Source organism: Ciconia boyciana, chromosome 5, assembly GCF_034638445.1.
Source record: "Ciconia boyciana chromosome 5, ASM3463844v1, whole genome shotgun sequence".
Classification (NCBI taxonomy): domain Eukaryota; kingdom Metazoa; phylum Chordata; class Aves; order Ciconiiformes; family Ciconiidae; genus Ciconia; species Ciconia boyciana.
Genome location: NC_132938.1, coordinates 57,781,409 through 57,809,268, shown reverse-complemented (window position 1 = coordinate 57,809,268; position 27,860 = coordinate 57,781,409). Strand labels below are relative to the sequence as shown.

Below are 27,860 nucleotides of genomic sequence, written 5' to 3'. Positions count from 1 at the left end.
CTCATAACACAGTTTTAGATTTAAGTTCCCCAGGCTAGCAGTTTTCCCAGCCCTATAACCGTTGTCCGGTTCCCCTGGGGCTCTTGACTCATGGCTGGTACGAGGGGTCACGTTTCACTGCGCTGGCTTTGTTGTTAGCTGATAAAAATGACAGGGAAAGACAAGTTTCTGCAAGACAGACTTAGAGTGCATTAAATAAATATAAATTTTATTAAAAACACCCACATCTCAGCATTATCAGGAATGATATAATAATAAACAGCTTTCAAATAACCTGCATTACATTACAATACTTACAGTATTTATAACCATCCTTGGATTCTTTTTATAGACATACCAAACATTTCATGAAAATGAATGAAACTAAAGTAAAAAAAAAAAAAAAAGTAGAACAGAAGCATAGAAAATGCACACAGAAGTTCATTACCTTAGTGTCAAACTGCTAAAGTTTCCTACACAAGTTAACCACTAGCTTTAGAAGTGAACTTTATACCACTGTGCGTCAATCAAGATGAAAAATTCATTCAAGTAAAGTTGACACCACTCAGAAGCATCTTCAAGTATGGCTATAGTCAACCTGATAATCCTATACAAGCAATTTTATGTCTGCTTTGTCATTCGTTCCAACTGAGGCAGGGTTCTGTACACCAAAAATTACAGTTCGGGTATTTACAATACAAAACTGATTCACCAGCTAAGCTTCCTGCTCCTGCTGCCAGCAGTTTGGCAAATGACGGTGCACGGCATATTAACCAAACATCTACTATGGATTACATGAATAATATAGTACTTAAAAAAAAATCACCAAAAGATGAAGATTTATAATGATTTAATTAATCTGACATATAACCATCGTTAACTTTTTTTTTTAAAGGCGAAACTTTTGTTTCAATGCAGTGGGTAAAGTCACAGACTGAGAATTAAAAAACAAAATTGCCATAATAAATATTTGACCATTAAACCCAAAGGCCTCCTTTGATTTACTCGAGTTAGGTTGTGATTCTGTTAGATAAAATTTCTTTTGACCAAACTTAATCTTACAGTATATTGCACAAGATATATCTGGGACATGGAGGTTTGCATGTTTAGGGAAGCCCTTGTACAGACTGTACCTTTTTATATTTTATTTTATTCATTACAGTATCCAAGAAGCCTTGTTTAGAGAGTGACTTGAACAACTCTAGCAAACAGTCACTTGCCAAACCCCTGCCTTACATTTTTCCCTTTAATCAGCTCAGTGCATTCTACTTTCTTTTTGTTTATTCATTTGAAACAGGCAAAACATTCTAAATCTCTTAAACACTTTCATTACAATAAAAAGAGCTAACGAATTTACAAAATTAGTTTTAGTTACATTAATACATGTACAAGAAAAATTAGAGAAGGGATTCAAAAGAAAAGCATTAAATCCCTGAAAAAAAAACCAAAACAAAACAAAAAACCCAAGAATAATATACTTAACCTACAACAGCTTTACATACACACAGGTGACACGTTGGCATAGGAGAACATGAGCTGAAATATCCCTGAATTTTTAGAACCAAAAAAAAAAAAAAAAAAAAAAAAAAAAAGTTGAAGTTCAAGTTATACTTGCTAAAATATCAAGTATTGAGAGAGTTTTTTTGTTTTGTTTTTTTTTTGTTTGTTTTTTTCAAAGGCTATTGGGGGAAAAAGTTGGTATATAATATATAAACTTTCACACTCAGTTCAATATCCTATTGCCAAACTAGTGTTGAGGTATATGACAAGTAGGAACATCACTCAAACCTTTTAATGTATTTTTAGCTCACATTATGATATATTTGTAGCAGGCTGAGTAGCACCATGATGTGAATTCAGCTCAAAACCCAAATATATATAGATTTAATATTTTTACAGTACTAAAATACTAAAGCATTGCGTTAAAAAAAGTTTTGTTTACAATTTAATTTACTATACAACTCTCCTGCTTTTTTTTTAATAGAAATTAATGATTTAAAACCACCACAGCAAGCCAGCTGCCTATTTTTTTTTCTATTTAATCAACGGAATCACACAGAACTAACCCTGTTTCATTCATCTTGTGTAGGCATCGGTCTGCTCAATCTTCCTGGAAAAGAGGACACTTGCACCGAGAAATGACTTGCACCACAATGTACATAATTATCAACACAAAAGCAATCTGCCATTCAATATTTGAAGAGCATACAGACCTTTAAAAACAGCAGAAGCCCAAGCTAACTAGTTGTAGTCTGTCGCATGCTGCTAATTATTACCTGTGGTTAATATAAAATTCTTTCCTTAAAACTGTACATATTTGAGCAATGAACTTGTCATAATAATTGTAGAAAACAGTTTACAGTATAGCTGTGTGAGATGAGCACCAGAAAAACATGTGTTTTGTGTACTAAAGTATTCCCTTATATCCAGTAAGCCCCATTTTTACCATAACTGACTGTATTAAAAATGGATATGTAGCCCACTAGCAGATGCACGGCTAAAACAAAAGTATTTAAAAGCTTTTTTAGTTTAAAAAAATTATCTTTGCATTTTAAAATCAAAGTAAACTTTTTTTTTTTTAATGTCTTAGTACCTTAGCATTGTTCAAGTTGCCAAGCTTAGGTAGACAAAGTGCTTTTGAAACACCATTTAAAAAAAAATATCTCTATATATATTTTATTGTCCTTTTCTAGGACTTGACTGGATGAGCAAAATCCAGAGGTCTCTGTAATTCCCATATGTTAAAAAGTAAGCTTATTTTAACACCAGGTAAATTCAATACATACATGAATGAAAAGGTCCTCCCTGTTGTTGAAGAACATTTGACTACATCATTGACATTTTGTTATAAAGGCATTAACTGTTTGACTGTTAAAATAAAGACACTGTTCTCTTAGATAGCACCATGGTTTTAGAATATCCAAACAAATTCAGCATTTTGCTGTCTATTCATTATGTTTTATACTTATCTACTTTGTTAAATAAACTCAAGATACTAATAAGATTACAGTAAAAACTGCATGTTAAAAAGCCATAATTCCAGTATTTCAGTACATCATAGATTCAGCACCAGATGTTATTTTAAGATTCCTGCAGTTGTAATACTACAGTATTATTTTTTTAGGGTTTTTTTTGCTCCTGTTCCATGACTATGCAAACTTGGTGACATTAAAAGTGGCCACAGATGTGCAAAACTGTAAGAAAAAAAAAATCCATTTGCAGATTATCTCCTTCAGTAATGGAGCCAGTGTTTTCAAATGTAAATTGTGAAACACTTTTTTGTTTTGTTTTTGTTTTTGCATAGGATGCTTTGGTCTTGTTTCCTACGTGCCATCTGTGACCACTTAAAAATCAGTGGAAAATAAGTGCGCTAGTGAGATTACCTCTTTTTGCTGGTGTGCTGAGGCTTTTTCCACTGACGAGTTTCGTAAAAACACTGTTTTCTTCTCCACCCTTGCCTTCCCCAAAACCTAAAGAAGAACTACCCTACTGACAAGGTGTTTTTTCAAATGAGGTAACCAACAAAGGTGTGAAGTTAGATATATCGGTTGTAAGGCCCTGTAACCCGTGTAAAGGCATATGGAGATGTAGTTACTGTGGAGTCTGTGGTGACCGACAGTGTCCTTTGTGCAAGAGACTTGATGAAGCGGATGTATGTTGGCTCTGAGGGTTCATGTGGCTCAGCAGGCTCCCGCTTTGCTTTTTTGCCGTAAGATTTCTGAGGCACGTAGTCTGGACCGTACTTTTCACATTCCTCTTCTTTCTCTCTTGCCTTCTCGGCCATCTTTGCCTCCCACAGAGCCAGACCGTGTTTTGGCTCATTCATACTCTTGTGCTGGTAAAAGACAAGGGATATTCTGGTGGGATGGTTCCTGTTGGGATTTTTTAAGGGGGTCGTTGCGTGGAGCTCACGTTTTGCACACTCTATGAGAATTGACCCATGAGATGGAGCAACTGCCACTCCTCCAATTTCTGGATCCAGAAAGCTCTGCTCACTATCTGACCAGACTTCATCGGGATCCTCTGCTTTTTCTGGATTCAGCACATCAATTTTATCTAAGCCACCCTGGGGAGTAGTCCTATCATGGTTTTGACCTGGAAGTATGTTAGACAAACCATTAACTGCATGTGAAATCATTTCACTATCCTTATTTTGGAGGTGCAGTGAATTAGGAGGACCACTAAACATACTTGGACCAGAATGGTAGTCGTGTGCTAAATGTGGAGGGGGTTGCACGTGATGATGTTCACTGGTTTTACTCATGGAGGCATAATCCATGCTCAGATTACTCAGATTAGATTTTAACCTTGAGGCAACCTCCATAAAATGGCCATCAGCCTCATGGGTGGAGTAAGAGGAAAAAGACCCTACGTGGTGTACATTTGGTCTAATGGTGCAATTACTGAAGGAGTCTACCTGCATATTTTGGTTTCCATAATTCAAGTACTTGGGACCAAAACTCTGGTTATTCCCAAACCTATGCTGGTATAATGTTTGAATGGGTGGTAAACTTAGTTTAGACATGTGGTCTTGGCTCTGGCAACTGTACAAGTCCACGTGCTGATGCTGGGAAGGGTAGGAGCCCAAGTAAGAGGGGCAGTTGTCCATCGGTATGTTTCCATTGCATTGGTAGGGTGGGTATTGGTTATTTTGACTTAATGATCCTGAATAAGGGTTCATGGGACTGGAAGTATTCAAATAAGACCCCGCAGGCTGTGATGAGGTTGTATAGAGGTTCATGGGACTGGACCCTCCATAGGGATCTGAAGTGTATGAAGAGCTTGGATAAGCATTGGCTGGATTAGGCAACCTTACATAGAGATTTGCAGAACCTGAACCCGAGTAAGAGTTAATAGGATTTGACTGAGGGTTGTTAGGGAGAGTGCGCTGTGGATGTTGCTGCTGCTGTTGTTGTGTGGCTGGTCCTGAAAGACGTAAAAGATCTGTAGATGTGAAAAGAAAAGACCACACACAACAAACAAGCTTTTTTTAAAAAAAGAACAAACAACAAACTACATACTTTATAGACTTTTCATGACACATATCTATGAAATTTCTAAGAAAAGTGTATCATATGATACGTTAACAGAGGGTCCCTTTCCCATATCTCAAATACTATCCTTTAAGAAGCTGAATAAATACTAGGGCTACTCATCCTTTTTGGCATGTATCCAGTGAGATCAGATGCTAGTGGCAATGGGGAAAAAGAGGACAGTGCAATCTGTTCAGAGTCACATGCACAAAATCCAAAGAGTTGAATCATCATTTAAGTAGCCCATGAAATGGAGCATCAAAGTGCTCCCAAACAGCTGTGCACAAGGTGACCTTCTTTTCCCCAAGAACAAATAATTCTTCTCATCTATATTAATAGAACTGTCTCAAAAAAAAGTCCTAGCTTTATGTAAAAAACCAATGGTGACATTCACTGATAGAACAGTTCAGTAACAAGTGAGATTAACTGAAGACATAAGAGCAAAAACATCATTCATTAAAGTGAAATGGCATCGTTCAATGGTTACAACTCTAGCCTGGGTCATGCAACAGCTGACTTCTATTCATCGGTATTTCAGTGACCTTCTGGGTGGCCTTGGATGTATTGCTTTTTTCCTCTCTGAGAAAGTTGCTGTTACAATAAAATAGTCATGATGAACTCCTTTGCTCAGGACTCTCAAATCTACTGATGAAAACTGCCAGGGATTGCTAAGTGGATTTTTAAATTCTTACTCCACTATGGAAAAACCTGCTCTGCTTTTGGTCTTGAAGCAGAGAGGATAAATAGTGGTAAAGAGGTTAGGCTTGAATCCCCTCAAATTAGGAGGTTCTCTGTAACAGTGGCAGACAGGGAGTGATGCGTAGGTCATTCTGTCTTTGGCAGCAGCATCACACACTTCTCTTCATGGCTTCTAGCACTACTAGTCTTTTAAAGGTACTTTACAATACACTGGATGGCAAGCAGAGTTTGCAAAAGCACCAGATTTCTACGGGTGTTAACTATCCAACAACAACAAAGGATTTCTCGTACTTTTTTTTTTTTTTTGCTTCTCCAGAGTTGACCACAATTGTGCACCCTAGTATAAATAAATATATAATATTGATATTTACTTTCAAGAATTCTCTTTCCATTTTACTTAAAGATGTTCTTGGGCTGAGAATAATGGTTTTCTTGAGACTCATTATAAATGGCCCTGATTTCTAGGAAGCTTACCACTGTTGATAAAGATCCTGATCAGATTCATGTGTTTACCTGCTAGCTGCTTTGCATGACCTGCCGCCTCAGAGTTGCCTTGCTTGTTGCGTGCTGCAGCAGACTTATCTCTTTCAGCTTTGCTAGACCCATTCTCCAAGGAGGAAAGCTTTTCTGCAGCTGCTTTCTTTGCTTCTAGCTTCCTTTGCCGACACGTCTTAACAGGCTCTGCTAACATCCTTACTTTCCGGCGAAAGGAGGTAAGGACCTGGATACTGCCATTCCTCTTCTTCTCCTCCTGGCCTTCAGTGCTTCCGAACTCATCCACATCAGAGACTTTGTATAATGGGAGCACGTGGAGCTGCTCATCTTCTGGTGTTTGGCCAATTTCACGATTGTCTTCTCTAGTTAGTGTGCAAACCTGTTGGAAAGGTGTGTTAGAGTAACTCTCTCAAACCAGTCTGAGACGAAGAGATCTGAAACACTAGCCTGTGCATTTTACCTTGCCCTGCCACTGTCGGCGTTGGCATCTGGCAAGCTATTTGTAAACTGTTTCTGTGCAATTTATGCATATCGCAACAAGTCTGCCATTTAATTTCTTCCATTGCTCTGTTGGACAGTGTTAATAGAAACAGAAGGTACATATATCTATTCCTTCTACTTGTGCTGAAATGAACAGTATAGTTAGGGATTACCCTAATGTGAAATAAACTGTGTGATCCATTGTACCGTGGCCAGAGAGTTAAAACAGTGGAACCTGGGACTTTGTACTCACCTGAAGATTTTTTCACTATATACATTAGCTAGCTACCTATTAGAAATAGTGTGCAATATAACATGCTGCCATGGTATTTCACACCTCCTTACAACAGCAGCTTCCAGGACTTTGCAAAGGAGCAAGTCACTGTAATGTTAATAAGAAGATTTAAGGAAGTTACTGTTGTGTCATGCAGCACGCTTGTTGTGTTAGCTCCAGCTAAAACATATTGGGAGGATCTCAGTGGATGAAAAGATGCTGATACAGACATATTCTGTAGCAAAATCATTGCATCAGCCAGTTTTAGGAAGAAAGCTCAGCTAGAAATATATATTGTATTGGTGGTGGTTGACTTGTCAATTAAGTCAGACCCTGGAAACAGGAAAAATTTAGCTGGTATTAAAAAAGCAGATATTCTCTTTGGTCGTAATAAGAGCTGCACTGTGAGTCTAGGTAGTTGCTTCAAATTACAACCATGATGATTATTCAGAACTGAAGATTATTCTTTCTCACGTTTACCCCAACTGTATTGTCACAGAGAGAGTAGGCAGGGAACAGAAATAATCCAATACACATTGAAAACCAGCTTGTTTTTCTGGTATCTTCTACAGAACATTTGCTGTACATGCTAGAGATCAGAACTGAAAAGAGTAAAGGGCACAACATGTACAATACAAAGGATGGCAAGGCTTGCAGACTTTCTGCTCATGCCAAACAGGAATGAAATCCACAACTTCCAAAACTCTCCTGGAAAGAAGTTATTTGTTTCCATTTTTATTTTATTAGAGGATATAATCCAAAGTTGCTAGAAAAAAAAGTGTTTCAAGAGGACAAATATAAACCATTTTGTGCCAGGAATGCTGAAACAGGCATTTCAGCCCTGCTGGGACCTTCTTTCCATTGTCTCCACGGTTTCTCTTTTACCAGTTCTATATTAAACCTTTCTTTAATACAACATGTCTCATTCATTTGAATGAAAAATTGTGTAGGGGGTAATAAGTTAGCTCAATTACTGCTTAATGTTTCTTTTTTTAGCAATCTGTGTTATATAAGTATAGATTTAAACAGACAGGAGATAATGAATTAATTATATATGTGAAATTAGTGCTGGAGTAAGGAGGCTATATGCATCACGGACTTACCAGTGTACTCCCATTCTGCATATTGTGCAAGTCTCTGTGAGCATGAGCGCAAAAATCCAGGCAGGCAGTGACCCCTGAGAATGGGCGACCTTCTTTTAAACCCAGGCGACACTCGGGTGCTCTGTGTTCATACTCGATCTGGAAAGAGATGACAGGTATCACTGCAACTGAGCTGGATGCTCCAGTACGTGGAATTAGCACTGAATGCTCTGCCGTGACAATATGCAAGTCTCCTAACATCTTGGAGGTGGCAACATATACAGATCTTGAAGGCAAATAAAATCGAGCAATTTGATGGCAATTTTGTATCTGTACTTCATTCCTTGCTGCTTTGTTCCTTGTTACCTTCTGTCTCTGGTGTGATTGTGAAATTGGCCAATAATACTTTTCCTTGCGTATTACTTTTGATTCTCTGCCAGTGGTTGGTGTTTTTACATGACAAATACAGTGCATGGTTTCAGCGTCTGGCACTGTAATAGTGATATGTTTGTGTAGACTGGAAATATACCAAGCTATTAAGGGAAAATGGCTTTAGAAAACTGACTTTGGAATGACTTCATGAAAAATAATAATTTGCTTTTTGATTTGTAATATTTTGGCGTGCTAAACGTATATTTCATTAGCTTAAGTGCAACTCTAACCCCTGACCAAAAAGAGAGATAATTCAGTCAAGACAGTACTTTCTACCCATGCACTCATTGTTAAGGTTCTTTACAAAGAGTTGATAATGCAACAATAAGCCTTACACTAAAAGAAAGGATTTTTGTAATGGAAGATCAAGCCTTAGACAAATGACGGTTTCATGTTTTATTTAGAAAATTAAAAATGAAACCACGTTTGTAAAATGCTTTGCTGAAATGCCTGAACCTTTCAAGTGAATGCAAAAATTCTACACTTAATGGAACTTAATGGATCCCATTTTAAGTTAAGGTGAAATTAGAAGTTTTGCCAAGTCTTGATCCAAGATCACTAAAAATATGTCTAGTTTACTCACAGACCTTTATTTTTAAAATTTGGAATGTTTACTTCCCTGGAATCTGAAAATAAAAGCAGAACAAAACTCGAAACGTGTAAACTTCTTTGGAATTAAACGAGAGTGGTCTGAAACGTTAGCCAGACTATAATTATCTGATTAAAGTATACTGGTGCAACTGTTCCCCGAGATGTTCTGTTGGGTCTGGTTGGAAAAACAGACCCTTTCCAATTCTAGGTTTTAATCCAGTAGCAATCCAGACTTGGATCAGAATAAATCTGGGAATTTGGAATTTCTTTTGAGGATTCAAAGGGGGATTGGTTTTAGGGCTTTTTGGTTTTAGAACCTTTTAGAACCAAATTAGGCCTCGATCACCTCTCTTCAAAGCCACTGACAGTAGCTTCATCAGGGTTTCCCCACAAATACAAGGTCTGCATGAAACTCCTTAAACAGGCCAAGCTATGCAAACACCTTATTTTACAAGGTAAAAATTGAAACTTGTAAAAGCATGTATTTTCAACAAGCGTCGGGCAGGACCATGGTTTACGTGGAGAAAAGTTCTTTTGTGAATTTTTGTGGGTAAAGAAAAGCAGCCCAAGCAAGGAACCATTTTATTGTTCACCACCCCCTCATTTTTTCTTCTTCCTCTTCCTTTCTTCTCTTGCAGAATGTCTCTCAGATATTTGGACAGATAACCACAGCTAGTGGGCACATGGCCACAGTCTCCTCCATAATGAGTCTCCAAACATTATCTGATCAGGTAAGTGAAACTGGTTAAGTCTGTACTGAATCTGCTTACCCTGTAGAGTTGCTACTAAATATGCAGTAAAGGAGTGAGTTTTATGGCAAATAAAAATGGACAGTTTTGTGTTAGTTTACTGTTTCCATTACAGTGGAAAATCTTGAAAATCTGTCTTGTGCTGGTTGCTACAGCATAATGCTGTCAACAGGAAAGAAAGAAGATGTCATATTTTGCAGTGATGCTGATAGTTTGGAGACTGTAAGTCCTGTGAATGTTTGGAATGTAGTGAACCTGAGCGACAAATATGAAGGCCAACAGTTACGCATTTGCAAGGGGTATGTCGTCAAATTTTGATGCAAATATCTGAAAGACGTTTGGTAAAGGAATGCAGATGAGAGACAGCCACAACTGGGAACCTCATAAAAGCTTTGAATGTGCTAGTATCTGTGAACACCACTTCACAGAAAATGTGCACGCACGATCCTCTCATGCAAGAAGGCTGATGCAGGCACTTGTGTGCATATGCAGGACTGAGTGTGTTCAAATATGAAACTTTGCTTTAAAAGCATGTTTGTAATGGCTATTTTGGTGAAAACTAAATTCATCTGCCACTTGAGAGAGCAGAACTGAAACTGTGGCTTCAGGACTTGAGTGCAATATGATATACTGCCTTCCGACACTGTTGCCAATCTCACACCACCTTCATGGCTATTTTGCTAGTTTAGCTGGTGAATCATAATAAATCCAGAAATTTGTGTTGTAGAGCTGAAGAGTTCTGCTCAAGTGTGAAGTAATTTTATTGTGTTGATGTAAGTGAAAAGACTAGTTCTATTTAGTGGACCATATTCTGCTACTTTTACTTTTGAAAGAATTTTAAGTGTAACTGTTCATTTCCATTTGTCTTTACCCCGATGTTAAAGGAATACTGGAACAAAATGTACATAATGGTTTGGTGCAAGGTTGAAGCATTGGGAAGTGTGGTAAAAATCAGGTTATTTGGATGACTGCTTTGATTCCTTTTTTCCCCAGCATACCTGGTTGTTATATGCATCAGGTGCAAGCTTCTTGTAGGTAGGTGCCATCAGGGTTGACAGATTCTGCAAATTGGATTCTAGTTTTTCTTCCTGTGAGGAGATGAAATAGAGTTCAATGACATTTCCATACTGTATGTATGGGATCTAAGAAGTTAGGGTCTTTACACAATTACGTTTACACTGATAGTTGTGTAAAGGCCGAGACCGTTGTCATTCTTGTTTAGACAGTAACTGCTGTGAATCTCCTTTTAACTTTATTGTTTCACAGCCTTTAAAGTAATGAAGTAGTAAAGTAGCGTAGTGTGATCCTTGCAAGAGGATATCACATACTATAATCTTAATTTGGTTTATCTTAAAAAGAATCACATTCTTCAACATGGAGATGTTTTAGATCCAAGCGTGATGACCCTCATTATTTTCCCTATTGGAGTTCTGGGAAAATAATACTCTTCAGAAAGCTTGAGAGAAATAATATCAGAATGGTCCATCAAGTAAATCTAGCTAATTTAAGGGTTTTGCACATTGCAATGACAGCACTTCAACACACTGAAATATCTTTTCATGCAGCAATTTAAAATTATTTAAATACTTCAGACTTCAAAAAGTTCCCAATTCTTAAGCAATGAAGAATTGTGGACATGTCTAGTAGTTGGTGATATGGAGGTAGGAATGACCACACTTCATGAAGGGCTCTTTAAAAATGAAGTACTCTAATAACATACTCCAAAGTTGTTCCCCATCCTCTCAGGATGAGAATCCCAAATTCAAAACCTTGCTTATATGAGGCCTTTATTTTTAATTTCAAGTGCATAAAGAACAGTGGCATCCTGGAGTGGTATACTTGTTTTTAGGAGCTTGTATATTTTAGTAATGCGTGAAGAGCTGTGAAAAATCTATGGGTTTGAGAGAGACGTGTCTGGTGCATTGAAAGTTTGTATCTCCTACTATAGGACTATATCCTAGTTTGGGACTCCAAAATGACATCACGAAATTGTCAAAAATATCTTGCTGTGACCTTGTGGCTGCTGCCAGAACTTGGAGCTTTTGTGTGGCCCATAGGTTACAATTTGTAAGTGTTACTTCTAGTTTTTATCGGTGAGGATCCTATTTGTGTTGTCTATAAACTGTGTCTATGCTATGGGACCCAGCCCCTGGATGCTCGCCTTGGCTGTCCCTGACTTTGTGTGGGAAAAAGACTGGAGGGTAAAACCATCTTCCCTGCCCAGCTCTGACTTCCATGGGAAGTAAATCCAGGAATGCAAGTTGGAAGAGTGCCCTGGTGGGCTCTGGCCAGGTATCCAGCTCAGAAAATTTAGCAGGTTTAGGATTGCAGGCTATGATAAAGAAGGCTTTGTGCCACAGCATGATTGAAGGGGAGCTATTCTGTAATTCTTGGGGCTGTAGAAGAGCAGTGGGGAGGAAAAACTGTATGTTAATTATGATGATATTCTAAATACTGTGCTATTCTCAGCACAGGCCATAGGATGCAGAAGTACCTGGCTCTCTGATCACGTGAAAGAAATGCTTGGATTTGTGTAAGACACTAGAATACAGGGAAGGCTGTGGACCTATGTGTCAGTACACAAGCAAGGGACTAAATTTGCACGTGCTTGCCAAAAAACAGACTGGGCCATTGGAGCCTCCCAGACACATGACTAGCTGGAGGTGTCCAGGAGTTGCTGCAGTCATAACTGCAAAGGTATCTTGTGCCTAGATTAATATTTTTTTAATTACTCTGACTCGTTTTAAACAGTTGCCAGTTTGCTGTAACACAGAGCCCAGTTTGGAACGTTCAGTGGGGCAGGACTTTATGTAGAATGAGTCTTCCTATCCTCTTCGTCCTATTGTCATCTCAGAGTTTCATCGTGTTTGTCTCCATGCAGTCTGCTCTGGTTCCCAGTTGCAACGTTATGTGCCTTCAGCTGGTAAACTTTCCTGTCTGCCACTGGGGAATGCCCAATTGCAGGCCTAATACAGTCACAATTATTCAGGCCGTGCCCTCTCCTCTAATTGTGAAAGCCTGCAAACATGGTTTCAAGTCTCAGGGCTTTTACCAGCTGTCAGAATTTGGACAGTCAATTCAGCTGGCTCAGTGACTGGAATCAATCAGTTTTGACTGGCAGTTATTTAATTACCCGACATGTATGCCATTCAGCCAGGGCTCTGGCCCCTGGTCTCTTGTACTCTATCTCTATTTGCAGAGTGACAGAAAACATTTCCTTGCAAATGAGGCTCATTTTTAGAAACGGACACCAACCTCTTTTGGGTCATCCCCCATCAGCTTAAACTTTCTTGGAATCTTGCTTCTGGCAAACTTACAACCATTGTAGTACATGCTCCAGGAGCAACCAAAGGAAAATGAAGCACCACAAGTTTCAGGGTCCAGCCCTTGACATGCGCAAGTTCGTCTGAAAAATAAGAGAATATGGCTGTTAGCAGCAGGTGGGTCACCCTGGGGCATTCCCGCAGTAGGCATCAGTGTTCTGCCAGCGCTCTGGGGAATCACTGGTCTTGGATCATCTTCCATCAGAAAATAATGAAGAAATGAAAGAGGGAGGCAAACGCATTATAACAGAAGAATTTATCAGAGTGAATAATTTCATGGTTCCAGAGCAAGGACTATGGGGTTTCTACGGTTCTGTGAGAAACCTGGCTTTGCCTGAAAGTGGGTATGTTTGCATGGTGCCTTGCTAGGTAGTGATATTCATGGTACCTGAAAGGGGCATATGCTGATGGCACTGCAGGAATGTGGGAGCTTAGGGGCTAAGCAATAATTCCTGAAATACAACTCTACCCGTGAAGCCAAAGTGACATACAGGGATAGCTAGGCTAATTTTGGTCTAACTATTCTTTGCTATCAGAAAGACACGGGAAAACAATATTGTGCAATTTCTTTAGATTCAGGCTAGCTTCTGTAGGCTTACAGTATGATTTAGTGCATCTAGTTTTTATTTCAAGGTTGAGGCATCTGCTGTCCTGGGCCCTGCTGAGATCTCTACCTTTAAATATAGTGAGATGCTTCACAACTCTGGGAAGATGTTTTTCCCTGATTTATAACAACATTTACTTTGCTTTTCTCACAAGGTTTGTGGGTTTTCAAACTGCCTGAAATAGTTGGAAAGTAATTCAGGGTAATAGCATGAGCACAGGTGCCAGGTCCAAGGCTGAAGGTGGGGTTGCAAGTTTGGCGAGCATATCCTTTGTTCCACTTACTCTTCATTCAGGGCGCACCGCCGGTTTGTGAGCGTGCCGTACTTCCTCAGGGTGTCGGTGAGTTCAGAGTAGAGCTTGTCGGCCAGGCTTGTTGGGATTCCCTCCCAGACCAGGATGAGAATCACAATCACGGCCGTTTCACACGTGTGGCCCGCTCGTTCGCGCACCAAGCAGAGTAGCTTTTCCTCCTGACTGCTTCTGCGAACTACCTGCATGCACAGCAACACACACCCCCAGAGCCCCAACACAAACAATGCATTTCTTAATGTCAAGAGCAAGAAAATAGGAAACCTCAGCATTAGTGCGCATGTGGGGAGGTTACTTCTACTTCTGTCTTCCTCTTTGTTTCTGGCAACTTGATCCTTTTTTCTCGTTTAGTGATATGGGCCAGGGCTACCCTTTCTGTTTAATGCAGCTGACTCCAAGAGGCTAAGCTTGACTGGTGGCGTGGAAAGCCGTGGTGGTGGAAACCAGCTTTGCAAAGGTATCCCCCATGCTCCGATTCAGCAGGAACATTCTCCTGAATCTGCGCTATGGTACAAGTGGCACAGTTTGATTAGTGGGAAAAAGGAAGTGAGCAGTGAGATGCCTCCCTGCACAGAGCTGGACAGTGGACTCCTGTGCTTAGGGCAGGAGCCATGCAGGGAAAGGCAGGCAGCTAAGGAAGGGACTAAATAAGTGGACATGGGAGCTCCCTCCCTTTCCTTCCCAAACTTAAGCAGCTAAAGTTGTAATCGGCCACTCAGTTTTGTGACCTGCCCTTACTACAAACATTACAGTGATGAGAGGAAAGCAGTAGATGTTGTTTAACAAGTGTCCTTGCTTCTCAGTGCTTGTGCCACTATGGGTATTTCTGAAAAAAAGGTGCAGTCTGGCATGCATAAAGACTATAATCAAGTATCAGTTTTTCCTCATCCTGTCTTTCCCCAGCCTACCCAAACCACTCGGTAATTTGTGCCAAAGTACGACAGTGTTTGCTAAGAGGGTGGTCTAATGCCTCTCTCGAACTGGGAGTGCATTTTAAAAACATCACAGTGGTGCACTTACTGGACTTATTTGTAAGCTAAAATTAAACATCAATGAGAATGTCTGGTGTTGTGAATCTTAAATCTAAGCGAAACTGCCTTCCTTCTCAGGTTTTCATGCCTTTAAGCCAAATTTTATTCTTGCTGTTCTCCATGCAACAAGTAAATGGAGTGTGAGAGACAGGAGTGGGAGCAGGCATCCTGTGGTACTGCTGCCATTGAGCTATTTTAAGTTTCATAGTGTCAACTAACAGAAGGACATGTCACTGCTGTCTGCTTATGTGAACCATCATACTGAACTAGATTTGTCTTAACATTTATGTACATCACTTACCCATTTAGCAATTGGACATCCTTGAGAACTTTTGCCTTCTTTCCCAGTGTAGACAACCCTCTCAATCCTTATAGCTTTACCCTTCTGTCCAAATCTTAAACAAACAAAAATAGGTACAGTAAGCAGATTCATTTGGTTCTGCGTGAACACGGAAAAGATGGAGCACATTTGCCAGTCTTATCTTAAAAAATAAACACTATGAATTACAGAGAGGGATGTGCAATGTGGTTTATCTTTCTGATTTTATTGTAGTGGTGGATTGATATGTTAAGAGAGGCAAATGTCTTTAATATATCACGGATGAGTAAAAATTATCCATATCACATTAATATTCCCAAACCTTTTAATTGTTTATGTAGATAATTTGTTATAGATGACATTTTGAAAAGTGGACGTGAAGTCTCTCTATTTTGGGGAGGAATTTTACATTTTTCTTTAATTTCTGGGTTAAACTTAAAGTTACTACTCTGAAATGTATATAATTAAGTTGTCATGGAACAGCTGGCATGCAGTACTCTATTAATTTTCTGTGCTTGTTTCTGGCTTAGATACAGTGCAAATCAGTTAAGTCATTATTAATTTGCATCATATCTATTTCCTTTACTTTATCATCTGCTCATAAATTGCTACTTATTTACTTCTGCCTGACTTCTATGCTGAATTAGGATCACAAGGTGCCCTCAAATGATGCCGTTTGTGTGTGTCTTCTTGTGACCGAGGTGGGCAAGCTCGGCACTGGCTGAAGCACTTAATCAAGGTGATAATGCCATCAAGGCAGAATCTAGCCCCACATGCAAGTAGTGCTGTTACCCAGAGCAAATGGGATCCGCTTTCCACGTCCTCTGATGGACCAGGTGGAAATATGTGGCAAACGCTAAGTGAAGCAAATCTTGAATCAATAAAAAGCATCAGACCTGTTAAGCCATTTCCAGGCATGTTCTCTGGCCAGGCCTCTCCCCGGGCTGCTGCAGCTGGGGGGTGTCCACCGGCCGAGCCCTAGAGCACACCAGGTCTCAAGTGAGGCCGTGCATTAGAAGCCTCAGTGTCTGCAACACTACAGATGCAGCTACCATGTTGACTTGGCTGCATTTCAGGGACTGGGCAAATTGCACTTCCATCACTGTTTCTTGAATTCTGCTGCTCTCATTGGCATTACCTTTTTTTTGGGTTTGTTTTTTTTTTTTTTTTAAATAACCAAGTGTGGGGACTAAATCACAATCTCTGTGTTCTTTGCCTGTTACCTACAGAGCAATCAAGATAGTTCCTTCCTGTTATGCAGCCATTTAATGATGCCTTGAGAACTTTTGACCTTTCATCCCTCTTGTTTTTGCACTAAAATCTTGGTGACATATTTAAGAGCAAATATTTGTATTTAAACTTCTGTCCTGTAAAGGAAATGAAAAATGCTTATTTTTAGATGTGATCTCATTGTGAAATCTCAGTGTCACAGGAAATTATACAAATAAAATCAAGTTGTACTACACATGTTCTGCAGGCAACTGTTAGGTCACTTTTTCCTACTTAGGCTTGGATGTTAGTATACATTTGTTTCTTTAATTAACCACATTAAAAAAACATTTTTAAATCTTAACATTTTCTATCAATTTGCTAATCTGGATTGCAGGACAACTGTGCGGATGCTGCTATAGAAATATGTTGTACATTACACACTGGAAATGAAATGGACTTTGTCTCAAATCTTTTCAACTGTCACAAAGGAATTTGTGCCTGATGTTTGTCATGCTTGCTTTCAGGCCAAAGCTGATTGGCTTTAAAACAGGAGCAAAACTCACTGAGCATGAAGTAGGGATTGGGAGAAGGAAGAGGCAAAATGTATGTATCCACCATGGATTCTGCAAGAAATTTGTTCTGGTACAGCTACAATATTAACTGCAAGTCTAAATCCAAATCCTGGTTTGTTTGGCAGGGCTGATACCTTAAAAGTCAATCCATATTCATGGGAAGCCTGTCTAAAAGGGCTTCAGTTGTGATTAGTGTCACCAACTGCACACATGTGCTTACGAGTATCTTTACAGTTAAGTGTTTTTTTTACTTAGGGATACAAAATTAACTAACAAGGAGGAGTTCTGCAGTTCTTCAGTCAGGGAATTGCACAGTTCATACCATATGAACAGCTGAAAACTAGCCATTGTTCAAGTGGCTGCTGCTATACTCTGCTGAACCTGGCTGAGTAGATGCATGTTATCTATAATCTCTCAGGATTTCCTTCTGCCAACATGAAATGAAATTAAATGTAAAAAAAAAAAAAAAAAAAAAAAAAAAAAAGAAAGAAAAAAGGTGAGGTCAATATTAAGGATGAAAAATTACATTCCAAAGTAAAGAAATGAAAAAAGTTTCATCTCTAATAATTGACATCATGACATGAATGACCTTCCTCTTTTATTTATTATTTGTAAATACTAAAGAATTAACCAGTCAATGAGAGCTCTGGAGGTAACAAATTGTAAGAAGCTTCTCAGGAGGGTCAGTGTTCACTCCCCCTTTGCAGGAAGAAGCTGATTTATGTAGCTTACATGCATTCGAGCTGCTCATGAAGCTAAAACAGGTATTGGGGCAAGCCCTGCACAGGAGTCACAGGGAAGGAGGTGCTAAGAAAGAGAAAGGATCTTAGGACTTAGAGGTAATCTGAAGGGTTTAATATGCCCTAAGTAGCCCACGGTCATGCAGTGATGAGCACAAGCTAACAGACCTTGGTAAGAAACGGTGCTCCTTAGCTCAGACACAGCACTGCAATAATGCCCATTTGCTTTTGGTTCTGCAACTAGCTGGAGCTCCTTTGCAGTTCTGGAGCCCAGATTTTTAAGGTGGGATTTAACAAATCAAATTCCCATCTGCCTCTGACTTACTGGGGAGCTTTTTGTTTGCTTGTTTGTTCAGAGGACAACTGTATTCCCAGGTACCTCTAAAAATCTGGCCGTTAATGTCTATGCACACCAAAAGCTACAAGTAATGCAGAATTCACAGTGCAGAAGTCACTTTTGTGACAGTTTTTAATTTAAATACCTTAGAAAGGCTGGTGGATTTTGCACTTACACATATTTTTAAATAGCACAGATCAGGTATCCATTCTGTGCTGTTCAAAATTCCTGGTTTGGTTGGCGTTGATGTAATAAATATATCACAGCATGCAACACGATACAGGGATTGTCCACAATCAAGATAAGGCTGGTTTTGTGCCATACTCCAAGGAAGGGGGATGTTTTTTCACAAAACAACTTATTGATTCTTGGGCTGAAGTCCTACCCAACAACTTTGTGGCACTCCTCTGGAGGTGACTAAGTTAGATTTAGCCCTTTAGGGTTGTAGTATATACTTAGTAAATTGGGGGGGACGTGGCGGGGGGAGGTAACTTTGGAGTTTGGTGTTCTGCTCTCCATCTTCCTTCTACCTTGGCATTCTCCTACCCAGAGGGAACACCAGGTCCATGCCTGCTTTTGCAGCCGTTGCCAACCGTCTTGCTTGGCAGGCTGGTGAATACTTGTTCCTGCTTGGGTTTGCTGGCATCTGTCTCAAAGTGCGCAGTCTGTGCCAGCCAGCAGACTATTAGCCCTGTCAAATATTGTGACTCTCTGGTGAATAGCACAGCGCGTAATGTTGGCAACACTGGAGTAGCTCAGCATACAAGTAATTACTTGATTTGCAATTGTTTATTTCTTTATGTGCAAAAGCTGGAAAAATTCTGACATCCACAAAAGGATAAACGTTCATCTGCCCTGTGCCTTTGCACTAATTACCTTTCTTCCATGATTTCTCTAATAGCTGCCACATTAGGACCGGCTCCTAGATGGGTATAGAAAGGACCTTCATCTTTTTCAATAATTTGCTCTGTTTAAAACAAAATAAAGGTTATTACTTCGAAGCTTAATTCTTTAATGTAAAAAGTCACATTGCAAAGCTTACATCTAGCTCATTAGAATACTGCTGTAGGGGTCTGGGGTCAGAGTTTTCAAACACTTATGTCTAAAGTATGCCCACACAATTTGTACAAAACACGCAAAGCACGTGGCTAATCCTGCAAAAAGCCGTGATACGGACTGTGTGCTTTTTGCTAGCACAAACAGTTGTTTCACATCTCGGGCTCTACACTGAAATTCAAAAGCCATTTTCCTGTTATCACCAAACAATTGTTTCTCCTTCTCCCACTTCCTCCTCTCCCAGTATCTAGAAAGAAGGATAAATGGGATAACAGCGGTAAATATTGACGTTAGTGAGCTGTACAGGACTTGTTTTTCAGCAGACATGTTACAGTGTAGGAACCTACAGCTTAAGAAAGTGGCCAGTGGTTACACAGAGAATTTCTGCCACTCACAGAAAGACTCTGTGAAATGAAAAAAAGCAGGTTTGCTGAAAGAAATCCTGCACAAGGCGTAGTCAAAATGCTTGTAGGCTAAGAATGTGGCCTCAGTTTTCTGTGTGTAAGTCATTCACAATATGTCAGCTATGTCAGCATTCACAATATATGCTATATGTTTGGTTTGATACCAGGAGACAGGCTCCAGCAGTGAAAAAGAAACGGCCAGGCTCTGCTTGGGTTCAGGAGGAGATGGTGGAGCTGTGCTGACTTGTCTGAGGGCTGACTTTATGCTTTCTGCCATGCTAACTCCAAAGGCTGGATGAGGTGGTGCTGCTCTTGACGTACAGCCTCCAGAAGCATGATGAAGGTATGCTATAAACCTGAACGTGTCCGTAGGGGAATGGCTTAATTTAATCTTCCTAAGGACAAGTATCAGTAGGAAAGAGCAATAAACTGTATTGATTACGTTGTGGCACTGGCTTCTTCAAAGAGAACAGGAACTAAGTTTCATGCTCCTTTATTTCCTAGAGGGTCTGCTAAGACTGAAGAATTAAAATGCAAGCGGAGAATAAGCTCTTTTGCTTAGTTAGCAGTTACAGTACTGGCTAAAAAAATAGTGAGAATAATGAAATGATTGCCAGAAAAACTTGTGCCAGCTACATTGCAGAAACCATCTCAAGAAAAAAAAACAACAAAAAACTTCAGTGTTTTCAAAAAACCTACATTTTGTAGGTTGTTTCTTATAAAACAACAAGGAACAGCAAGGAACTGTCTTCCAGTTTTCTTTCTGGGAGCTTTGGAAATCCACTACCACCTCTTTTTGTTCCCATGGATCATCTCTGAGACTTGGCCCCAAGCATTCAAAAAGGCAAAAAGGTCCATTTTGCAGTTTTGGAGGAGCATTGGTTCAACTTCCCGCTTTTATAGTTGGTACGAAATCCTAGTAAGTGAAACTATAACAAGGATTTTTTTTTTTCCCATTTTTGGTGCTGAACCTTTTGTCTCAGCCTGAAACCTTTTGTCTCAGCCTGAATAATTTATCCAGTAGAGTCTGAAAGTGTCTGCTAGACCTGGCTATGTGCAGTGTCAGTGCTGTATGGAAGTTTGGGCTACAGGGCCTGCCTGTCACTCTACTTTGCTTCCCTCTGCTCTATTCTTCCAGCTTTTGGAGATCAGGTGTGCGATGAAGAAACGCTGAGGGTCCCCCTCGCTGCTTTTTTGGCGCTGCTTGTGTAGCTTCTCTAAGAAACTGCTGATCTCTTTAGCCTTGCAGGAGACAAGTACGTGACAGGGAGGATAAACTCTTGCAACAAGTGAGGAATAATCTGTCATCCCTTCTTTGCTTAGGCTTTACTGAGTGAGGGAAACTTAAGCAATTTCACTGTTAGAGCAAAAAATGGTGTAAGGATCTCAAGTTTTGGACCCAGGACATATTTTATAAATGCTATATCTAACCTTGATGAATAAATTAGATTATAAAGTTATGATCTACTTTTTATCAACATGTTGTCATTACATGTCTACTGCTCAAGGAGAATGGATGTGAGGGGATACATTACTGGCCATAAGCATTCTGACTGAAAAAGCAAATAGGTAATTGCTTTATGAAATATTGAGAAAGGGCCCGTCTGTAGGGTTGGATAAGCAGAGTAGGCATAAGTGTATAAAATTGCAATTTTATAAGTCTTTACTAATTGCTGTTCTAAAAAAAACCAACCCAAAATTTCTCCAACAAAAACATCCAACTAACCCCGTGATCCCAACTTGAAGGCTCATTTCCTTCCTGTGAACTAGTATGTTTTTAGTACATCTTGGCACTTACCAACACAGCTGCAAGATGGGAAATCATACTGGGTTTTGGCAGGTGTGTCCAATAAATTTTTTACAGGAGTATCCAATAACTTGGAAGGTGAGTCTAAAAAATTATTGAGAACAGTTCCAGCTGTTCTTTTGGTCGGGGTTTTCTCAGCAGACGAGTTTGCTTGCTGATCTAAGATTGGGGTCTGAGTGTCAAAATCTGCAGCACTGGTATTTCTTGATAGGATGGTAATAGGGCCTGCGGTTTCAACCTTCACATGTTTAGGTGATTTGATAGTAAAAGTCTTGTGATCAAACAGTGATTTGACCTGTATCTGTTTTAGCTGCTGTTCCATTGTCTCAATGATGCTCTTTTGTTGCATGTTCTCGCAGCCAAAGTGCTGATTCTCTTGTTTAATTGTTTTTTTCCACATTTTGTTTTCCAGCTGTCCAGCTGATGGACGCATGCAGACATTAGACTTTGTGCCAGGCTCGATTTTTATAGGCTTGCGTGCTGCACTGGGACCAATCTCGGTTTTGGGTTGCTGGTATGCTTGTTGCTCCTGTTTTTGCAAGAGATGCCACCTTAGAGCAGCATGCTTTTGAAAATCCTTAGGGGCTTGGGACTGCAAATGACAGCCTCTCTGGTCTTGGGAGTGTGGGGCAGTTTGCTGGCTGTGTGGTAAGTACCGCTGAGGAATCTGCGTAGCTTGTTGGCTCGGGAGATCTTGGTTCACACTACCACCGTAGCATTGTGTTTGCTGGAGTGGTGGTAGCTGTATAACTGAAGCTTGTTGTGTCTGTTGCTCTTGTTCTTGAAAACAGTGATTCACATCTTGCTTTGCGGTCAAGTTATTTGAAAAATACTGCACATGTTGCAAGTCCTGCATTTTGTTGGCTCCAAAGCGTTCCATATTTGCAGCGTTCTCTTTCTTCTCAGAAATCAAGTGCACATTGTTTGGGCAGGGATGCTGCAGACTAGCGTTTGCTTTCTGAGAGTAAAGGGGAGCTTTGTTGTTCATGCTCTGTACCTGCTCCAGGCCTAGCTGACGGTTATGCAGTGGGAATGCAGTTGATTTCATGTACTTATTCCCAGTTTGAAAACATTCATCTACTTTAAGCTGATTGAAGGATGTCCTGTCTAGCGGCTGCTCAGCATTGCTTTGGGAGTGGGAAATGGTTTGGGGCAGGTCTTTATTTTTCATTTGCAGAGCCTGTTGCTGGTTTGGGGTTAGCTGTGGACTGCACAGCAGTTGCACCTGCTGTGCCTGTTTTTGAAGCATCTGTTGCAAAATGTGTGAATGCAAGAATTGCTCGTTTTCCCCTGGCTGGGGATTCAAGTGCTGCTGTTTCAAAGGGGCCCCTAAAGGCCGTTCGGCCTGTTGTTCTGGTCTTTGCTGGAAATGGAGCTGCTGTGGAGGGTGTTGCTGCACTTGGGACTTGAGCAGGGAATCCATCTTTGTGAGCTGTGGCTGCGGTGAGTGTTTCTGGAACGGCAGCTGCTGGTCAGCTGTGGGATGCGGCTGCAGCTGGGAGGTCTCGCTTTTGTACAGCAGAGGAATTTGTTCCTGTTGCATTATCTTCTGGCTCTGGGGCTGTCCTGAAGGCCCCTTTAATGCATCAGGACTTCCAGCATACTGTTTTGTATAGGCTGTTTTGGCTGTGTTTGCCTGGAACTGAAGAATTGATCGCAATAATGCTTCGCTGGGCTTTTGGGGAGGCTCTCCCTGGCGGAACTGGGTGGAAACCAGTTCTATCCAGGCTGGTTTTGAGTAACGTTGAGCCTGTTGCACAGGCTCTTTCACTTGGTCCTTTTCTTTGTCAGGAGGAATCTCAGGTTCTCTCTGTCCTGGGAAATGCTGATAGTGTTGCTGCAACTCACACTCACTTCCGCGCGCTTGCAGGTTTTGGAGGGGAGGCTCTGACGCCGGCGTAATTTCTTCTGGGCGCTGCTGAATTGAGGCGGCCACAGCAGCTTGCGGGTTGCTTTCACTGACATCTTGTTGTGACGTTTGTGCCTGCTGCGGAAGTCTCTGCTGAGGGTGAAGTTGTTGTTGGCTGAGGCCGGGACTTTCTGACATTGGTCCCTGCTGTTGCCCTTCACTCTTTATCTCCCCAGGAAGAGTTTCATCACATCTGTTGTCATAGGAATGGTGTCCTTCTCGCACCATGACGGACAGTGCACTGTTCATTTCCGGAGCAGGAGGAGCGGAGGAATCTTTGTGAAACATTGAGTTCTGTTTAAAGAAAGCACCATTTTTTTCTGCTTGCTCAGAAAACCTTTCCATAGTGGCGCTCTGAGCTTGCAGGTTACTGCTGGAACTTAGAGAGAGGTCTTGGTTGGGAACCTGCCCTATGCTTCCACGAACAGTACTGTTTCCTACGGGTAACTGGTGTGCATCATAGCCTGGAATCTGTTGCTGTAGCTGTAGTTCTGGTTTCTGAAGTGAACAGCTACCTGGCAATACAGGTGGTTTACTGGAGTCTTCTGTGTTGTAGACCTCAGTAACCACTACAGCTGGCACTTGAGGCAGCTCAGAGTTTGAGGTCTGTGGAGAAGTGATCTGCCCTGAGGTATGGGATGAATGCGTTGTCTCATAGGACAACTCATTAGTAGCCTGACTGGTAATGGCATTGATATGAGATGTGTTCTTCTGCATTGCTATGGAAACATGTTCTGGATAATATTGAGACAGTGTTTTCTCCAGGAGTTCACCATGCATGCTTTCCATGGAAGAGGCAGAAACTGTAGCACCATTAGGCATTGGCACCGCCTTGTTCTTAAGTAGTAAGACAATTTCCCTGTTGTGGCAATGAATGTTTTCCCGCTCCTGCTCATCCTGAATGAGGAGGTCATGAGGGTTTTCTGAACCACCACCGTTGTATCTTGTAGACTGTATCAAATCTGAAACTTCATTTTCTTGTCCTGTAAAACTCTCGGGTTTCTTCTCACTGTAACAATTGGAGACTCTTAGTTTTTCATTATTATCCTCTGGCTCAGCTTTTTCTCCGTTTACCTCTTTGTCTTGTTTCACTTTCTTGCTTTCATGAAGTCCATACAGAGAGGGCTCACTAAAAGTGCGTTTTATCCCACCATTTTGCATATATTTGGAATAGAGTTTCTTTTCTTGTAAAAGGTCAGGGCTAACGCGGTTGTTTGGACTTCTCTTCAGGTGGGGCACTCCATAGTTGCTTTTAATGAATAGCCGCTTGTGGTCTCCATTTATTTCAACTTCAGGCCTCTCTGTGGCTGGACTTCCATTCTGTAGCTTCACTGTAGAAGGCTCTGCCTGGCAAACGTGAGAAGATTGCGGTATTAGAAATGGACTCAATCTATTGCCGTCAACATGGTTGGTTCTGTCCTGTTCCATCTGGCCTGCTCCGGGGCCATCCACAAGGCTACCCTCTGAACGTATCTGAAAGAGAAAAGAAACAGGAGAGAATCTAAGTCAATTTTTGTTTCTATTGAGGGACAGCCAATTACCGACAATTCCTGCAGCATTCAAGCACCCATTGTCCTGACCAGCTCCCACACACAACGTGAGCTCGCAGGCACACCTGAGGGGTGTTTCACTATCCTATCACACTTTGCAGCCCCGTGTCTCCCTTTTTCTTGAAGGTTTGTTCTTCAAGATGAAAAAAGAGTGAAAATAGAGTGGCTCCTTACCCCCATTTAACGCACAAGCAGATATTTGACAAAAAAAATCTCTCCTAATGGTGCAAAAAATATTCTCCGCTTTCGAATGATTTGCACAGACTGCTCTGTCGTCACTTTTTCTCCTTGGCAAGGCAGAAAGTCATGCCGAAACCATGGTTCCCAGACTTGGTGCTAATCCTGTTATTTGATTAAGTGTGCCAAACCTCTTTTGTGTGACTTGAAGGATTATTGCCACCAAGCTTGCCAATTAGAGGGGAAAACCTCCTTTTTTCTGTCTTCAGCTGTCTGACAAGGTCTTTTAAAACCGGCATTCCTAAAGACCATGCAAGTGGCACGATACACATGTGAGACAAAGCCACGCTTGATTGCTGTCCATAGGAACTCTTACAGTTCATCAACATCTTGGTAATGTTGACAGAAACAAATAGAGAGATTTCTGAAAGGTTTGATGGAAGTGGTATTTTTTCAGGTATTAATATCCTTTCAAATTTACATACAGACATCAAGCATGGCTTAAACTGTGCATTTGGGTTTTCAACTGAGCCCCACAGCTGTGGAGCTAGGATTTTTTTCTTCTTTGTTTGGAAGGAAAATCCCATTTTCTCATATACTTTCTATATTTTATTTATAAAATTAAGTTTTTCGTTGGATAAAAGTACTGACAATGTGCAGTGAACAAATTCCATATAATGACAAGCTAATCCTGTTCACATGGATCTTCCCAGGATTCACAATCCCAGTTAAAATAGATAAAGCCCTTGTTTGACTCTGCTTGTAATTTATTCTTTGTTGGCTTTATGGTTCTCAACCAGTCACAAATGACAGAAGACAGACTGACAGAGGGTCTTACAGATGTGAGATTGCACAGAGAAAATCTGGACTCATGCGTGTCTTTGTCCTGAAGCTTTTCTTTTTAGTTTGCATAAAGAGGAATCCGAAGGGTTCTCCACTACCACATCATCCCTGGTTGGACTGCAAAGTCAGGAGAAGCACTACACGTGGCTGGTATTGCCACTACATAAGAACTACTGCACTGAAAAATTTGTCCCATCACGGTTGCTCTGCTTGTTTATTTATCCTACACTAATATTTTTTTTTTAAATGCTAAAGAACATCTAATTTATACAGTTTTCAGTGCAGTATTGCCTTACTCAGTTGAGTAATATGATTCTAAAATGCTTCTAAAAGTAATATTAATTCATGAGATTCATTACATCCAGCAGAATCTCTTCTGCTTGCAGCTGTGATTTCAGTATCAGAACAATTCAAACACATTTTGACTGGCAAGCACCTATATGATGACTTGTATCCACTTCCTCCTTATCCCAAACTTGGTTTCAGATTTAATTTTGACCTCCTGAAGTTTTTTTTTTTTCTTTTCTTTCTGCACTCAATTTATGTATTGTACGACAGAAATAGAGAAGTTCTCTCTGCAAGTAACAGTACTTTAAAAAAAGACTTTTTGAAGGGAAAGCTAAGAATAGGGAGATGGAAAAGAATGTTTGTCCATCTTACCTATTTTCCTGACAAGGTAAGGTAGGCTTCTTCCCTTCTAGATATATTTCAGTATTATTTCCCAACCTAGCTTTAAAGTACCACAAGACACGAGCCTTTGCAGCTTTCCCAGGGAGATGATATTCCACGCTTAACAGAAAGCAGTGTGAAAAGGATTTCTCTGATGTGTCATTCTAGGCCAGGTGGCACAATGATGCTCCCAGAGTGTTTCAAAAATAAAATGTCAGCCTAATTTGGAAACCATTCTTTGCCTTCACACCTTTCATACCTAGAAATTGCAGCCGAACCACAACTCAGACATAAGTGTGTAGGCTGCTCTATTTCTCAAGTATGAAATGAAATAAAAGGCACCATAGTAATTAACACTGTGCTGTCAAGCTGCTTCTAAGATATTTATTTCTTTAAAAAAGTTTTAGTCTGTGTGATTGAGCCGTGAGAAACTTCCTCTCACCCTGAAAGTCTTCCTTGCTGCTTGTGTTCTGGTGTACCATGTGGGTTGCAACTAAATTATTTCTGAGAGTTCCCAGACAATCTTTCTTCTCAACTCCTTACTGATAGGTAAAAACACCTTTTTGTTTAGAAGACTTCTCTAAACTTAGCTTGCAAACCCCTCGAAGGAGCACATCTGTGCTTCAGAAAAGTCTTAGGTTCATGCCGTCCTCAAAAAAACACGAGGTTATCTTCACTGTGTGACAAGGATTATTATTCACAGTATTCTCAAAGACCTCATGGTATGAGTCAGCTAGTCCCCCCAAATTCCTATCACCTCCAGTATAAAAGGCACAGGTGTTAGACATTGCAAAGGACACGGGCATCATTTGGTTCTTTAAAATACAAAGTTAATTCATCGATTAAAAGTGCCAGATTTGCATTCTTTGAAATGCATCTAAGATTGTGGTGACTTTGCGTTACACTTCTTTCTCTCTGTCTACACTCAGTTATTCACAATCCTCGCATCACACCTGAGTACAAATCTTGCTCAAGCAGCTAAAAATCACAGCAATTATTTGTAATTTAAAATTGGCAAAAGACAAATGGCAGCAATACCTTTATTACTGGTTTTAACTGAGACACCATGAAGATATTCTTGATGCTACTATTAAACAGACCCGGTTGCACCTTACAAAGTCTCTGTGCTCTTCTTTATAATTGTTGTGGGGTGAACTGTCTGCCTCTCAAAGTAAATCTACC

General features: G+C 40.4%; 1 protein-coding gene across 1 annotated transcript in view; it reads right to left on the bottom strand.

Moving 5' to 3' along the window:
- Positions 1–224: 224 nt before the first annotated feature.
- Positions 225–27,860, bottom strand: part of TET2 (tet methylcytosine dioxygenase 2) — a 75,039-nt gene continuing 47,403 nt past the window's right edge. Inside the window, exons 2-10 of the mRNA XM_072861607.1 lie at positions 21,522–24,912; positions 19,140–19,230; positions 15,385–15,478; positions 14,026–14,234; positions 13,070–13,220; positions 10,813–10,902; positions 8,064–8,201; positions 6,225–6,585; positions 225–4,923 (exon numbers count right to left, since the gene is read on the bottom strand). Of these exons, the coding sequence (XP_072717708.1) occupies positions 3,515–4,923; positions 6,225–6,585; positions 8,064–8,201; positions 10,813–10,902; positions 13,070–13,220; positions 14,026–14,234; positions 15,385–15,478; positions 19,140–19,230; positions 21,522–24,912 (5,934 nt within the window). The 3' untranslated portion in view covers positions 225–3,514. The remainder of the gene's footprint in view (positions 4,924–6,224; positions 6,586–8,063; positions 8,202–10,812; positions 10,903–13,069; positions 13,221–14,025; positions 14,235–15,384; positions 15,479–19,139; positions 19,231–21,521; positions 24,913–27,860) is intronic.